The sequence below is a fragment of the Panthera uncia genome, chromosome B4, assembly GCF_023721935.1.
Source record: "Panthera uncia isolate 11264 chromosome B4, Puncia_PCG_1.0, whole genome shotgun sequence".
Classification (NCBI taxonomy): domain Eukaryota; kingdom Metazoa; phylum Chordata; class Mammalia; order Carnivora; family Felidae; genus Panthera; species Panthera uncia.
In genome coordinates, this window is record NC_064809.1 from 116,552,157 (window position 1) to 116,567,433 (window position 15,277).

The 15,277-nt window shown below is 34.8% G+C and overlaps 1 protein-coding gene across 6 annotated transcripts in view; it reads left to right on the forward strand.

Moving 5' to 3' along the window:
- TMPO (thymopoietin) overlaps positions 1 to 15,277 on the forward strand; it is a 43,582-nt gene that overhangs the window by 12,538 nt on the left and 15,767 nt on the right. Inside the window, exons 3-8 of one of the 6 annotated variants that reach the window (XM_049626121.1) lie at positions 502 to 660; positions 6,142 to 6,239; positions 12,896 to 13,015; positions 13,115 to 13,210; positions 13,625 to 13,735; positions 14,784 to 14,872. In XM_049626121.1, the coding sequence (XP_049482078.1) occupies positions 502 to 660; positions 6,142 to 6,239; positions 12,896 to 13,015; positions 13,115 to 13,210; positions 13,625 to 13,735; positions 14,784 to 14,872 (673 nt within the window). Of the gene's footprint in view, positions 1 to 501; positions 661 to 1,505; positions 3,484 to 6,141; positions 6,240 to 12,895; positions 13,016 to 13,114; positions 13,211 to 13,624; positions 13,736 to 14,783; positions 14,873 to 15,277 lie in introns of those variants that run through there. The other 5 variants (XM_049626122.1, XM_049626123.1, XM_049626124.1 and 2 more) reach the window with 5 other exon arrangements.

Consider the following 15,277-nt stretch of genomic DNA (forward strand, 5'->3'; position numbering starts at 1 on the left):
CCCCCCCCCGCCCCCGCACATGTGTGCTTACTCTCAAACTTAAAAAAAAAAAAGATTTATATCAATCTGTGTATTCCATGCTACTAAAAGAAACATAATCATGTATGTATTAAAATCTCGGCAAAACACCTATTTTAGAAAAGAATCCTTTATATGGTATTTTTAATCACTTAAGTTTAGAAAAGTAAAGTGTTGGGGTGCCTGGGTGGCTCAGTCGGTTGAGCGTCCAACTTCAGCTTGGGTCGTGATTTCACGGTCCCTGGGTTTGAGCCCCACGTCAGGCTCTGCTGGTAGCTCAGAGCCTGAAGCCTGCTTTGGATTTTGGGTCTCCCTCCCTCTCTACCCCTCCCCCACTCACTCTATCTCTGTCTCTCAAAAGTGAATAAACGTTAAAAAAAAAAAAGTTAAGCATGAATGCAACATTTTAATGTTGGTAAATACGATGAGCAGGATCTTAAATAAGAAAATACAGATATTAAAGCAAGTTCTGCCTTCATACAGGAACAACCAGAAAGCTATATGAGAAAAAACTGTTGAAACTGAGGGAACAGGGAACAGAGTCAAGATCGTCAACTCCTCTGCCAACGATTTCTTCATCAGCAGAAAATATGAGACAGAATGGAAGTAATGACTCTGACAGATACAGTGACAATGAAGAAGGTAACATTTTAAATGATATTAATCGAATATATGTAATTTTTTTCAGACTCCTAAGATACAGTAACCATGAAGAAGATAAAATTATTTTTTTGCTTATTTCATTTTTCTAAGAATAAAGTATTAAAAATAACGGTGAAGTTTTCCCACTTACCCTTTCCAAGTATTATCAACACAGAAGCAACCGCTATCATTAATTTGGTGTTTATCTTTCCAACCCATTTTTAAATACTTTTTCATATGCATCTAATAACATGATATTATTTTGAACTTTTAAAAATGTATATAAATATAATGCTAAATCTTATTACTTGCTTTTCTCCATTCTGTTATACTGTTGAGATCTCATCTTACTAATTTATTACTTATATGTCCATTTTATTTCTTGCAATTAATATATAGTGGTAGTATTTACAATACAATCTCTGTTTTCTATTGGTAGGCATTTAAATTTATAGTTTTTGCTAGATAATGTGATCTCAGGGCAACTATGAAAAGCAAACATTTTGACATGTTATTAGTAGACTATTTTAAGAAAATTTGACCATAGTAAGTATTTTTTTTAACTAGTACATGAAACAATGACCTTTCTATAATAAGAACAACTTGATATTTATAAAGTTTTAATTCATATGACTTGTTCGTCAATTTCATGATTATTTAATTTGACCCAAATTGCTTATATCTCCATAAGCATTGCCTGCCAGGGCACAGAGTGTCAGATTGGTTGTTCAGAATATGAAATATAGTTTTTTCCTTCAACAGCACTATGTTAGCAAAGAGGCAAAAAAATAAATCAGCTTAAACACAAGTAATGCTTAAACTTCCTGCCTCTTTTGCCTCTACAGGAAAGAAGAAAGAACACAAGAAAGTGAAGTCCACTAGGGATTTTGTTCCTTTTTCTGAACTTCCAACTGCTCCCTCTGGTGGATTTTTTCAGGGTATTTCTTTTCCTGAAATCTCCACCCGTCCTCCTTTGGGCAGGACTGAACTACAGGCAGCTAAGAAAGTTCATACTTCTAAGGGAGACCCACCTAGGGAACCTCTTATTGCCACAACCTTGCCTGGCAGGGAACAGTTGCAGAAGTTAGCCTCTGGAGGGAATTTGTTTACTTCCTCCAAGTCTAGCCATGATAGATGTTTAGAGAAAAGTTCTTCGGCATCATTTCAGCATGAACTCGCTGCCATGTTGGTCTCTGCTGCAGCTTCTCCTTCACTGATTAAAGAAACCACCACTACTTGCTATAAAGATATAGTAGAAAATATTTACCGTGGAGAGAAAAGTGGAATTCAACCATTGTGTACTGAGAGGTCCCATGTTTCAGATCAGTCAGTTCTCTCCAGTGAAAGGAAAGCACTAGAAGAGTCTGGGAGCTCACAAGTAATTTCTCCACCACTTGCTCAGGCAATCAGAGATTATGTCAATTCTCTGTTGGCCCAGGGTGGGGTAGGGAGTTTGCCTGGGACTTCAAACTCTACACCCCCACTGGATGTAGAAAACAGATGGAAGAGAATTGATCGATCTGATTTTCAAGAAACCGAATCTCTGTCTCCTCCACGAAAATTCCCTAGACTCAGTGAAAAGTCAGTAGAGGAAAAGGATTCAGGTTCCTTTGTGGCATTTCAAAATACACCTGGATCTGAAGTTATGTCTTCTTTTGCCAAAACTGTTGTCTCTCACTCACTCACTACTTTAGGCATAGAAATGTCTAAGCAGTCACAACATGAGAAAATAGATGCCCCAGAACTATCTTTTCCCTTCCATGAATCTATTTTAAAAGTAATTGAAGAGGAGTGGCAGCAAATTGACAGGCAACTGCCTTCATTGGCATGCAAGTATCCAATTTCCTCCAGAGAGGCAGCACAGATATTATCAGTTCCAAAAGTAGATGATGAAATACTGGGGCTTATTTCTGAAGCGGCTCCACCCATAGGTATTCAGGCAGCTTCTACTGAGTCTTGTGATAAACAGTTGGACTTAGTACTTTGTAGAACATATGAAGCTGCAGCATCAGCATTGCAGATTGCATCCCATACTGCCTTTGTAGTTCGGGCTCTGCAGGCAGACATCAGTCAGGCTGCACAAATCCTTAGTTCAGATCCTAGTCATATGCAGCAGGCACTTGGGATTCTGAGCAAAACATATGATGCAGCCTCATTTCTTTGTGAAGCTGCATTTGATGAAGTAAAGATGGCTGCCCATAGCATGGGATCTGCCACTTTAGGTCGCCGATATCTCTGGCTGAAGGACTGTAAAATTAATCCAGCTTCTAAGAATAAGCTGGCTGTTACTCCTTTTAAAGGTGGAACATTATTTGGAGGAGAAGTATACAAAGTAATTAAAAAGCGTGGAAATAAACACTAATAAAGTTAAGAATAAAGACAGCTTATTTGATCTTTAATATGGGGAACATAGCAGCTTTTCTAAGAAGTTCAAGTACTTTTAATTGCTTTTTGCCAGGATTTTCTTTAAAGATCTTTTTGGTCTCCAGATTGGGCTGTTTTCAAAGTCAAACTTCTGCCTATCAAATTACAGTATAAAATTGCCTACAGAGTACTGCCTTTTTTATTTTTTAAGTTGCTGTGATAGAAAAAGCCCGATATAAACAATTTAAAGAATCTTTGCCTCGTATAGTTCACTCTCTCCTGTTTTACTTAAGATTTTACAATTCTCCAAAACTAAGGAAATTCCACTAAATAGAATATAAGTGGAGTCTTCACAGATTATTAAATATTACTAAATATCTTTTCACTTTCTGGAACTTGTCCACATTTTTTTTTTATTTCTCACTTTTGTTTTTTTTACTTCTGTATTCCTTCATAATATTCTAGATCAGTGCAATTCAAAGTGCCAGTCTGCAGACAGTCACTGATCTACAGACAAGTATGCACCAGAATTTGGATCTAGAGACGCTTTTTAGATCAATGACAGGGTTTATTTTTGTGGCAAAATTTAATTGATGAAACTGTGCCAATTTACATTCCAGTGCAAGTGTCTCATTTCTATGAAGGACTGATAGTAAACAGTTCATGGACCATGCTTTGCAAAATACTGCTATAAACAGGGTGACTGGGTGGCTCAGTTGGTTAAGTGTCCAACTTTGGCTCAGGTCATGATTTCACAGTTTGTGAGTTCAAGCCCTGCATCAGGGTCTGTGCTAACAGCACAGAGCCTGGGGGCCCGCTCAGATTCTGTGTCTCCCTCTCTCTGCCCTTCCCCCATTCATGCTTTGTTACTCTCTCCTTCAAAACTAAACATTTTTTAAAAATACTGCTCTAAACAATAAAATTCTAAAAGAGTACATTCTCACTATCACTGTAGTTTGTCAGATGAACTAGACACTGGAAAAGTAGGGCGCTTTTTTTTTAAAATAACACTTTCAAGTTATGTTGTGGTTCATGGATGATTAGACTTAATCTAAATTTTGAAAGCAAATTTGTTACTAGTTTTTAAAAAATTTTATAAGAAATCATATTATACTTTGTTTGTATAAAGCAGTATATTCTGTTTTCATTTTTATGATTGTAAGATGAGTCTAACTGTAGAGGCATTTGATAATCAAATTTCTTTGTATTCTTACTGAAAATAGTAGTATTAAGTATCAGCAAAGTATAGTCCCTTTGGTACTCCTAGCCATTACTATATTCTTATTATACGTGTCCATCTTTGCAGCTTCTTGGGAGTAATTTTGTTTGTTATTTGTCTTCTGGAATGTACATGTATACATGTACCTACTAAGTGCAATGTGATTTTTTTTAAATGTATTACTGTAGAATGCTTCTGCAAATTCAATAAAGTTGTAATTTGAACAGTATTGTGTGGTCTCCAGAAACATGTTGTATGTGTGTTTTATTCTCAGAGTTGCAACAAGTTAGGTATTTGTGGATGAACATCCCTTTTCCATTTCTTCATTGAAACTCTCTTGAGATTCCAGTGGTATAGTTGAAAATATTCTAAGTATTGTTTTGTGGTTTTTCTTCTGTTAAACACTATGTTTTTATTGGCTGCTAGAATTTAAATTTGTGAGAAGAATTACTCTGTGACCAGATACCTTCATTGTTTTATCCATTTCTGCTCAACTACTACTGGGTTCGTTACTTTGTGATTTCTAATTTTTAGATTCTGAGTTAATAAAATATAAGGTTTATAATGCTAAGGATTATCCTAAACATAAATATATTAATAAGTCCATTTAATAGAAGTTTGGGGTTGGGGGGTAGTGTTGGTACCTTAATCCTAAGTAAAGATTGAACTGTTTGAGCTAAGATGGTAAAAATCACTGTTTATTTTTGGGGAGACTTGCAAGTAGACTGTGGACTGATTAGTACCAGACTAGATAATTAGCAAAAACATACCTATCCTGACTACTTTTTAGCACCAGTGCATTGGGTTCATGCAAAACTAAGCTTTTTGTTTAAGAATTGACTCCCATTTCTGTTTCTGGTAGGAAAATAATCTAACTTAAATTTTTGGTAATAGAAGTTTTAGTAGTAACAGTGACATTGATTTTGCTATACTTTGATAAATGGCCACAAAATGTGGAAGTTAACTAAAATTTTTACAAGTCTTTAAAAGTCTAGCTCTTCTGAGGCACCTGGCTGGCTCAGTTGGAAGAGCATGCGACTCTTGGGGTCATGAGTTCAAGCCCCATGTTGGATGTAGACATTATTTAAATAAATAAAACTTAAAAAATCTAGCTCTTCAAATGGTGACAAAAAACGAAGGCTAGGTGAATGGAACATTGAAGACTATAAAAGATATATTTGAGTTGTTGGCATCGTGGTGATATGCTAACTAATATATATGCACTAGCTTCTCTTCAAAGAAATGTTTTTTATTATGGAGAGAAGGAGGAGAAATGACCTGTGAGTTTTATTTTATGTAAGTGGGATTCTTCTAACCTCAGTTGTACTCAGGTTTTTTATAATCACATCAAATCGGAAGGGAGGACTTTTAAACTGCCCTAAAGTATTAATGTCACCAGATCTATTTATTATTATTAGAGGCTTGATACCATGCAGGTATTTTCAGCCTTAAAATTCCCTATAGCTTTTGTTCTTCCATATTTCAAATTTTAATAGCTAACCTTTATTCATATAGTAGTTATGCACCGTATGGACAAAAGAATGGTAACAACTGTGTTTTAATGTCCTTTTCCCACATCCAAGCTGTTTTGAGTGAAAAGCCTCCATGGGCAGTTTGAATTCACTTTATGTTTTAGGCTACTAGATCCAGAAAAAGGAGAGGAGAATAAATCGTAAGGAGTGGGGGAGATAAACAAATATGAATAAAATATGAATGGGGAAGTAAACTTTTTAAAGACAGAAATTACAGTTGAACAGTTGTAGTCTATTGAGGTAATAACCAGTAGGTAAACTTGTTTTACATAAGAATGTCTAAAACGAAGGTTCCAGAGTAGTGAGGATGACATTGTAGTTTATTGTGTAGTTCCGAGAGTAATGTTTCTCCGATGTTATTTCCAGACTCTAAAATAGAGCTCAAGCTTGAGAAGAGAGAACCACTAAAGGGCAGAGCAAAGACTCCAGTAACACTCAAGCAAAGAAGAGTTGAACACAATCAGGTATCTTTAGTTTTCTGATCGCTGTGTTCAGGTATAAATAATCTGACAGCACTAATTTGCTTATGTCCTCGCCTTTGGTTAATAGTTGACACCCAAATTCCAGCCCTCAATGAGGTGTTCATTCCATTGTTCATTAAATGGCCTTAGAAATCTAAACTTCATGTTTTTTGTCAGTAGTGTAGCCTGTACTTAACTGCAAGAGCCAAGTGTTTAATAAATGTCTCGTTTGTTTTTGATTCTGTGCTAAGTGTGATTCAAAGCCAGTCATACTTTCAAGGGAAATATTTTAAAAGGTTGGAAATGCCTAAGCATTTTTTTTTTTTAAAGGAAAGGATGGATTTTATATTGTATCTTTGTCTAGATTTCTAATTTTGCTTCTACTTTTGCTGGTCTTCTGTGGCTTTTCCCTCAACTCTGAAGCTAATCTGTTCCTAAAACCATACTTTTCTTTCCTTATTTGAGGTGAAAATTCTTTTTCATTTGTAGGTGAGGCAGGGTACAGTTTTTCAAAAGGAAAATGTAGGAAACTAAAGAGAGAACTAATAAGCACAGGTATAACTGAACTAACAGAGAACAAATTATTGACTCTAATCTTGCATTGATTTGGCTGACCTTTACAAGATAGCTATCCATAGAGTCATTTTCCTTATCCTTAATTTGTCTAGCTGGAAGATTTGTCTAGTTGGTTATTTAACTTTTCCATCTTCTCTTTGGCATTTTAAAGTCACACATCCTCAGAGGAAGTTCTTGATTGCTTAAGCTAGGTCTGTCTTGGTTTGATGTACTTGATAAGTTGAATTTCAGAACTATTTGTTAGAAATAAGCTTGGGGATTGCAGAGAATGTATAGAGCACTCAATGAAAGATTTTGTTTAATACAAAACCAGTACTGCAATAAACATATTATTGCCCTTTTATTTAGCAGCAGGGACGTGCTGAAGAATAAGGAAATAACACGAAAAGAGAAATTAGGAAGAATCTGGTAACGGACAATGAAATAGACCAGCATGGAGAATTTTGGTTCTCAGTGTAAAGGCAGGATGGTATAGTGCCATCAAGAATGCTTGACTGGTCAGATAATAGGTAAAAGGCAGGTTGGAGGATGGTATTAAGTATGGTTTAATTGAGTTGGAGAATCTAAACTGAGGGACAGGATAAATACAGAGTAAATTTAGGAGATGATAGTGGCCTTCTACAAAATTCAAAACATCAAGAAAATTGGAGGGAAGTGTTTAAGGACCCTGTACTCAGAGAGTGTCACTTGTTTTAAGCATTTTACCAGTTTTGTTCATCTTCCCGTGTACCCTCTAGCTTTTTAAATTCCTTTTGGTTTTATATTTTGCTTTTACTGTAATATATTAAAGTGAATCTCTAACATAATTTCATACAATAAAATGTCAGTACTTTCAGTATGTATCTCGAAAAGATAGCTGTTTCATATATACATATGTAACACTGATACTATCACACCTAATAAAGTCATTAATTTTTTCATATCTGTTCAAATTTCTCCAGTTTCAGAAATACCTCTTTTATGATTAAATTACTCAAATCAGGATCCAAGTAAGCTACACATACCATTTGGTGATTTTTGTTTTGTTTTGATCTCACAAGCCTGTAGCTATCTCCACTCCCCTCTATTAATTTGGTGAAGAAACCAAGTCAGTTCTCCAGAATTTCCCATATTCTGGGTTTGGCAGATTGCTTCTTCAGTTGTCTTTTAATTTCCTGTTCCGTAACCCTATATGTCCTGTAGACTGGAAGTTAGACCTGTGGTAGAGCTGTGTACTAGGCTTTCTGTGATGATGGAAATGTTTTTTATATCTCTTGTCCGTTGGGGTAGCCATTGGCCACATGTGGCTATTGAATACTTGGAATGTGGCTTGTGCAGTTGAGAAACTAAAATTTTAATTTTATTTAACTGAAATTTAAATAGCCACATGTGGCTGGTGGTTACCATATTGCACAGCATCAAACTAGAGGATTGGATAGATTCAGGTTCAGTTTCTTTGACCAGAATACTTCATAAATGGTGTGGCTGTCATACTGCATCATTTCAGAAGGAAAACAGTGCTAAATTAGTAATAGGTTCAGATGTTGAAAGCATGACCCATCCATTTTAAAGTTCCACATCACCCTTTCATTTAATGGTTATGATAGCCATTTATGATTATTGCCTAGAACCACTATGTTGTTTGAGGTTATAAGGTAGTGATTTTTCTTATTCTCTTATTCCTTTACATCTATAAACTGGAATTCTTTTATAAAGAACTTTTATGGGGCTCCTGGGTGGCTCAGTCGGTTAAGCATCTTGACTCTTGGTTTCAGCTCAGGTCATGATCTAGCCTCTTTGTGGGTTCGAGTGTGGGGGGCCCGGCCCCCCACATTCGAGCCCCGTGTTGGGCTCTGTACTGGTAGTGCAGAGCCTGCTTGGGATTCTCTCTCTCCCTCTTTCTCTGCCCCTCCCCCACTCAAGCTGTCTCTCAAAATAAATAAACTTAAAAAACAAAAACAAAAAAAACTTCTTTCATGACCTGCATAGTTACCTTGAAATAAAATTCACACAAGAGAGCCAGCATACTTTGCCAACTTTCAAATTAAAGTGTCCTAGTCACTTTGAGAGGTGATCAATAAAATATTTCTTAACTAGCCTTAACTGCCTTTTACCTAGCCTTTTAACTAGCCTTAACTGCCTTTTACCAAATCAGACATTTTTTCCAAAGAACCCTAATCTTTTTCATTGAAAACATTTGGAAGCTACCTACAGTGGATGCTAGGTTGTGCATTCTGCTGGGTTGTCATTGCTTTCAGCCCTTTTTACTAAGAAGAGCTAGGAGTACTTATTTTTTAGGAAAAGATAAATCATGAATTCATCAAGTTTGTGAATGCTATCTAACTTATGGATGTTCTATCTATCTCTTTTATGCTGAGTATCTTGGTTCTTAAAACGTGAGTTACTTAGTTTCACTATACAGATGTTTCTAAATAATACAGTACTCTTGATAAGAAGGCAGGTAAAACGCAGTTTGGGTTTTTGGTGGGGTTTTTTTGGTTTTTTTTTTGTTTTTTTTTTTGTTTGTTTTTGGCAGTTTTTCCTGTTGTTAGGGCGTAACATCAAAATATTGTGCTTAAAGTCACGAGTGAATTTTTTTTCTTTCATACAGATTTTTAAATGTATATGGTTTTATTTAGGCATAAATAAGAGAGTCAGAAATCTGGACTTTATCTTTGTTCCTTTTATTTATAAGTAGCTATTTCTGTTAACTTTTGGTTAATATTTTCTTTTTGAAAATATTAAGGGAGCGCCTGGGTGGCTAAGTAGGGTAAGCTTCCAACTCTTGATCTCAGCTCAGGTCTTGATTTCAGGGTTGTGAGTTCAAGCCCTGCATAGGGCTCCATGCTAGGCATGAAGCCTACTGTATAGATGTATACATTTATTTTTGCTCCTCTTCTTACATAAAAGGCAGTGAATTTTGCACATTTCTACCTGTTAATCTAAACACATATCCTGGGGATCACTCCATATCAGAATACAATATAGCCATCGTCCTCATTGCTCTGTACCACTGCATTTTATAGATGTACTGGGATTTATTCAGCCACTTTACTTTTGGTGGATATTTGGATTATTTTCAGTTACGCTGTTTCGATAATACAAAGATGAACTGATGAACAGCCTTACACATATCATTTCATATTTTAGCCAATTTATCTTGGGGAAATCTAGAAGTAAAGTTACTGGGTAATTTTGCTCGATGTTATCAAATCTCCCGCATAAAACATTTCACACTCCCACCAGCATTGTATGAGAGTACCTTTCTCTAATGGAGGAATAGGATTCTGTGTTTTTTTTAAAATTAATATGAGTAACCATATTACTCCTATTTCACCTAAATTAATAGTTATTCAGAGGAAGGTGGCTTTTAATTAATACTATTTCTTTTTAGAACTTCGTTTTGTGTAAATTTTTGCTTAGAGCTTGTATTTTTACTGACAGATCTATAGCCTTTTTTATTATAGCCCAGCTCCTGCATTCTTTTGTGCCTCAACTGCCTATTGTCTTCCAAATAACTTTTTGCCTGATAGCATATTGAAAGGCAATGTAAGGTTTTTGTTTCTGTCTCCTGTTTTTCTCCTGATAAATTCAGGAGTTGCTGGAGAACATCTTGCTGAAAGTAGATGAAAGTTGCAGTTAGTATTTTGGCAACAGTATACAGCAATCACGTTAACTACTAATTTTACATAGGAATGTTTTTCATTCTTTTCAGTCAGTAATCGTCACTTGTTTATAGTGGATTCTGATAGAAAAAAATCTTCAGAATATTTTTTCTGGTGTGTGAAGAGTTCTCCATTAGTTTTCTGTGAAGATGATTAATTCTGAATTAGATGATGATAGTCAAAGAACTAATAAAATTAGTTGATAGTCCTCAACCAAAGAATTTAATAAACCTGGACAAAAGGAAGTATATATGATTTATAGTGAGAAGTGTCTTTCCCACCCCTTTCCAGCTATTCCCACCCCTTTCCAGCTATTCCCACAGGCAACCAAGGTGTTTCTTGTGTTTCTTTCCACAGAAGAATATAAAGAATATTTAAATGGAACTTGACCTTTAGTTCAAGGATAACTAATAGAAATGTAAACATGTAATTTATTTTTATTAACCATAATAGTTTCAGTAGATGTTGGTAAAATTTTTGATAAATTATTTCAGTTCAAAATATAACAAATGGAAAATCCTGGAATTTGGGAGACAACCAATTTTAAGGAAAGGGGATATTTTTCCACATGCCACCTTCATGGCTGTAGATAAAATATCTGGTCTTTATATTTTATCAGTTTTATTAGCCCTTTCAAGAAATGTAATTTTTAATTCTTTGGGGAGTTTTAAAATAGTTAATATACACTGATAATACCAGCTACACTCTCAAACCATAATATTTTTAAAATACTGGTTCTAATTTTATTGGCATTGAGCAATTGACTATTAAAGAGGAAGCATTATTGAAAGTAGTTTTAAGAAAATACTTTGAGATAGCATCATAAGTCAGTTATAGTATCTTAAACCGGGTGTCCTCAACCCTGGCTGCACATTAGAATCCCCTCAGGAGCTGTAAAAATTAACTATGCCCAAGCCCCTTCTAGAAGAGATTCTGACTTAACTAGACTAAGGTGGGGTTGGGGGCATTTGATATCTCTTAGAAGCTCCCCACTTGATACTATGCTGCCAGGATTGAGAACCTCAGATTAAAACTATTGTTCCCTTCTATTCAAATAATCAGGAATTTAACTGTTAACAAACATTTATCATATTTGTGTGTAATTTGTTTACGCATTTGTCTTTTGATCAATCTTAAGTTTGCATTCAGCACATATTTTCTGATAGCAGGAAAAGGAACCCAGAGTTTCTAATTATGAGTCAAAGAGAAACTCTTTAATACTAATCCCAAATATAGATAAATAAAAAATTAGGAGACTATGTTTGTACCTTGTGGGGTTTAGGTAGTAATGTTTCCAGCTAAATAAGCACGCTTACTGGATGAGTGCTCTTGTCTCAGGATGAGAGTAAAATACATCTGTCTTTAAAATTAATAGGCACTGAGTTGGATATAAAAACCTCAGTTATCTAGATAAAATATTAGCTTGAAAGCAGAAGTGACAATATAAGCACACTTTAGTATAATACTAACCATTGATAGATGTTCTCTGGTTAATTTAAAAGAATCATCTGGTAATTGTGGCTTCAAAGTTGAGTAAGTTGCTACTTGGAATGCAGAATCTCAGGTCCTGCCCCAGAGCTGCTGAATCAATAATCTGTATTTTAACAAAAGCTCCAGGTGATGGATATGCACATTAGTTTGAGAAGTACTAGTTTAGTGGTTTTCAAACTATTATGTAAGAACTACTAAATTATTTTTTAAATGAGGAAAAATCAATTGGCTTTTCAGGGAGAAAGGAATCTGGGACTGGAAGGTACCAGTGGTCCATCACTACTGCTGTCTCTATAGTGAGAAGTGTAGGTTTGGCACTTGACATTATAGGCTTGTGTGTTTGTGAAAGAGGTAACTTAACACCAGTTCTCCTTGCTCAATTTTAGTATCTGTTTCTAAGAAAAGTTTGACACCTGGGAACTTTTACGTTCAGATAGTTGTGTGTGGATTATAATTTAAACTGAACCTTTAAATAATCCTACTTGAAAAGGACAATGTTTAATTTATGCTAACAATTATAAAATTTTATTTTGTTTTGAAAGGAAATGGGCTTGTTATAATAAATGACTTTATTATAGTCATGATCAGCCTGCTTTTTGTTTAGACAGCCAAAGAGGTGCAGTTATGAAACAAGAACCAAATAGCAAACAGCAAGTCACAGAAGGAGCAGTGATAAAATTATGTGCTTTTCTCCCTCTCACTCATATTACAATTTGTAAGCTCCTGTAGTTGGATGCTTTAATGTATTTTACCATACTTTTTAGCATTTTCCAATGCCTACATATTGGTTTAGTCAGTACGTTTAGAAATATGTTGAGGGCATAGCATTGTTTGCAAATGCTGGCATTTGGAGATTTTTCATGACTTCTCACTGTGCTAGGTAATGTGGCCATTATTAAGGTGTTTGATGTTAGAATATGACTTTTTAATGTGTCGATACTTGAATAGAGCTATTCTCAAGCTGGAATAACTGAGACTGAATGGACAAGTGGATCTTCAAAAGGCGGACCTCTGCAGGCATTAACTAGGGAATCCACAAGAGGGTCAAGAAGAACTCCAAGGAAAAGGGTGATGCAAGGCTTATTGCTTAGAATTGGGTTTTCAGATTGGTAGGGCTTTAGTGATTATTTTATATTTATTGTTTTTGTTTTGTTTTCAAACTAACAGGTGGAAACTTCAGAGCATTTTCGTATAGATGGTGCAATAATTTCAGAGAGTACTCCCATAGCTGAAACTATAATGGCTTCAAGCAACGAAACCTTAGTAAATATGTTTCATAAACTATACAAGTGGTATTCTTTGTAAATTACCCTTTAATTAGAACTGGGGAGGTGGTAAATTTGGCAAATCTCAAATTTGTGTTTTTAAACATTATATTTTAAACTCATTTTCCCCATTCTGAATTTTAGAATTTTTCAATATAGTCAATTTAAATATATCAATTTGTACAAGAATCCTACCCAAGTATTATAAGGAAACTTTTTTGCTGAAATATTTAAAAAGTGCTAAGGCTTCACATGTGAAGCATTGAATATGTTCATTTCTAGGTTCTTTTGCCTAAATTTTTATTAAGAGAAAGTATTGAATATTACAGAAATAGAGTATCTTTTTTTTTCTTTTTACGTGTCTTTGTTATGTTTGGATAATTCTGAGTCTGAATAATTTGAATCTTGGCAGGTTGTCAATAGGGTGACTGGAAATTTCAAGCATGCAGCTCCTATTCTGCCAATCACTGAATTCTCAGACATACCCAGAAGAACACCAAAGAAACCATTGACAAGAGCTGAAGTAAATGCATAAAATCTAGATCGATGCTATCATTGATCTTTTAAAGAGGAAATTTTTTATATTTGTCTTTTGCAGTGGGAGGGAGCAGAGCTTTCTTAATTGGGTGTGTGTGTGTGTGTGTGTATGTGTATGTGTGTGTATATATATATATACATATATATGCGTATATTATTTTAAAGACATACTTTTATTAGTGACAGTCAAAAGTAACTAATATAGTATGATATGCTAATACTATCAGCTTGCTACCATGTGCCTCTTAAGTTCTACCTTTCAAGGGAGTATTCATTTTTGTGCTGCTTCTAATGTGTTCTCTTTGTTATGGATGTGGGTTGAAAGTGTTTCTGGGCTATTGGGGAGGCTATTCTATCTTTTCACTGAAAGGTCAAATAATGGGACTTTGAAGTGACTTTGTATGATGCTTGAATTGATTAACTCCTGTATACTTAAGCTTTGAAGTACTAACTGCATGATGCATTATAATTTTAATGAATTTGTACTGAAGGTGGTTCTGATCTGGGCATAAAGGTAAACAGCAAAATAAGCAGGTAATTTAAAAAATCATTTTGTGTTTTTTAAGTTAGGAAGATTGAATCGACTCACATATACTAAAACTTTTAAGGATCCATGTTAATTTGGTATCTTCTGTATTTCATCAGTTATTTTATTACAAAATTCTTAACGGAAGAAGAAACAGTATACTCTTAATATGAATGAACAGCATGGGAAATCCAGTGGGGGGAACTTAACGCTGCCATATTAACTATACTGGATTTTAGTTTGAGGGTGGTTTGGGGTTGTTGTTTTGTTAGCTTGAATGTGTGGCAGTCCCCTGCCCCCATTACCACATTAACATATCTCCAACAGTGACGAAATTTGAGGAGAGCTTTGGAAGTGTATGGATACTTGAGCAATGATGGATTTAGAAAGGGGAGTGATAAAAGCTGGGGCAGACTTGAATGCATTCTGTTCTCTGAAACTTCTTTTTTAAATTGTGTTTTAATTGCACATTTACACTGTTAACTTGTGGTTGTCTGTTTCTTATTAGGTGGGAGAAAAAACAGAGGAAAGAAGAATAGAAAGGGATATTCTTAAGGAAATGTTTCCCTTTGAAGCATCTACACCAACAGGAATTAGGTATTCAGATACATTAAAACAAGTATTAGTGTATTCTACTAGGGTATTTTTATTTATTTACTTATTTATTCCCACCTTTATTGAGGTGCAATTGACATAAAAGTTATATCTATTTAGGATGTGCAACATGATTATTTCATATGCACCTACAGGAATTTTAACCTTTTATTTTTAATTGAAATATGGCTAGCATATAATAGGGAAATTATGATTTTTATTCTTCACAAGGTTATTGTACCCATGTTTTCAGAAGTAAACTGTTCTTTTGAGAGCAGTTTAATTCCAAGTCACCAGTTCATATTCTTCAAAGTTGAGTCAGTTTCAGAATTAACTTTGATAAGCTGAAGTATTATAAATAATTTGCCTACTATCTAATTCTCCTTTTTCTAATTCAGTTTGTTATAT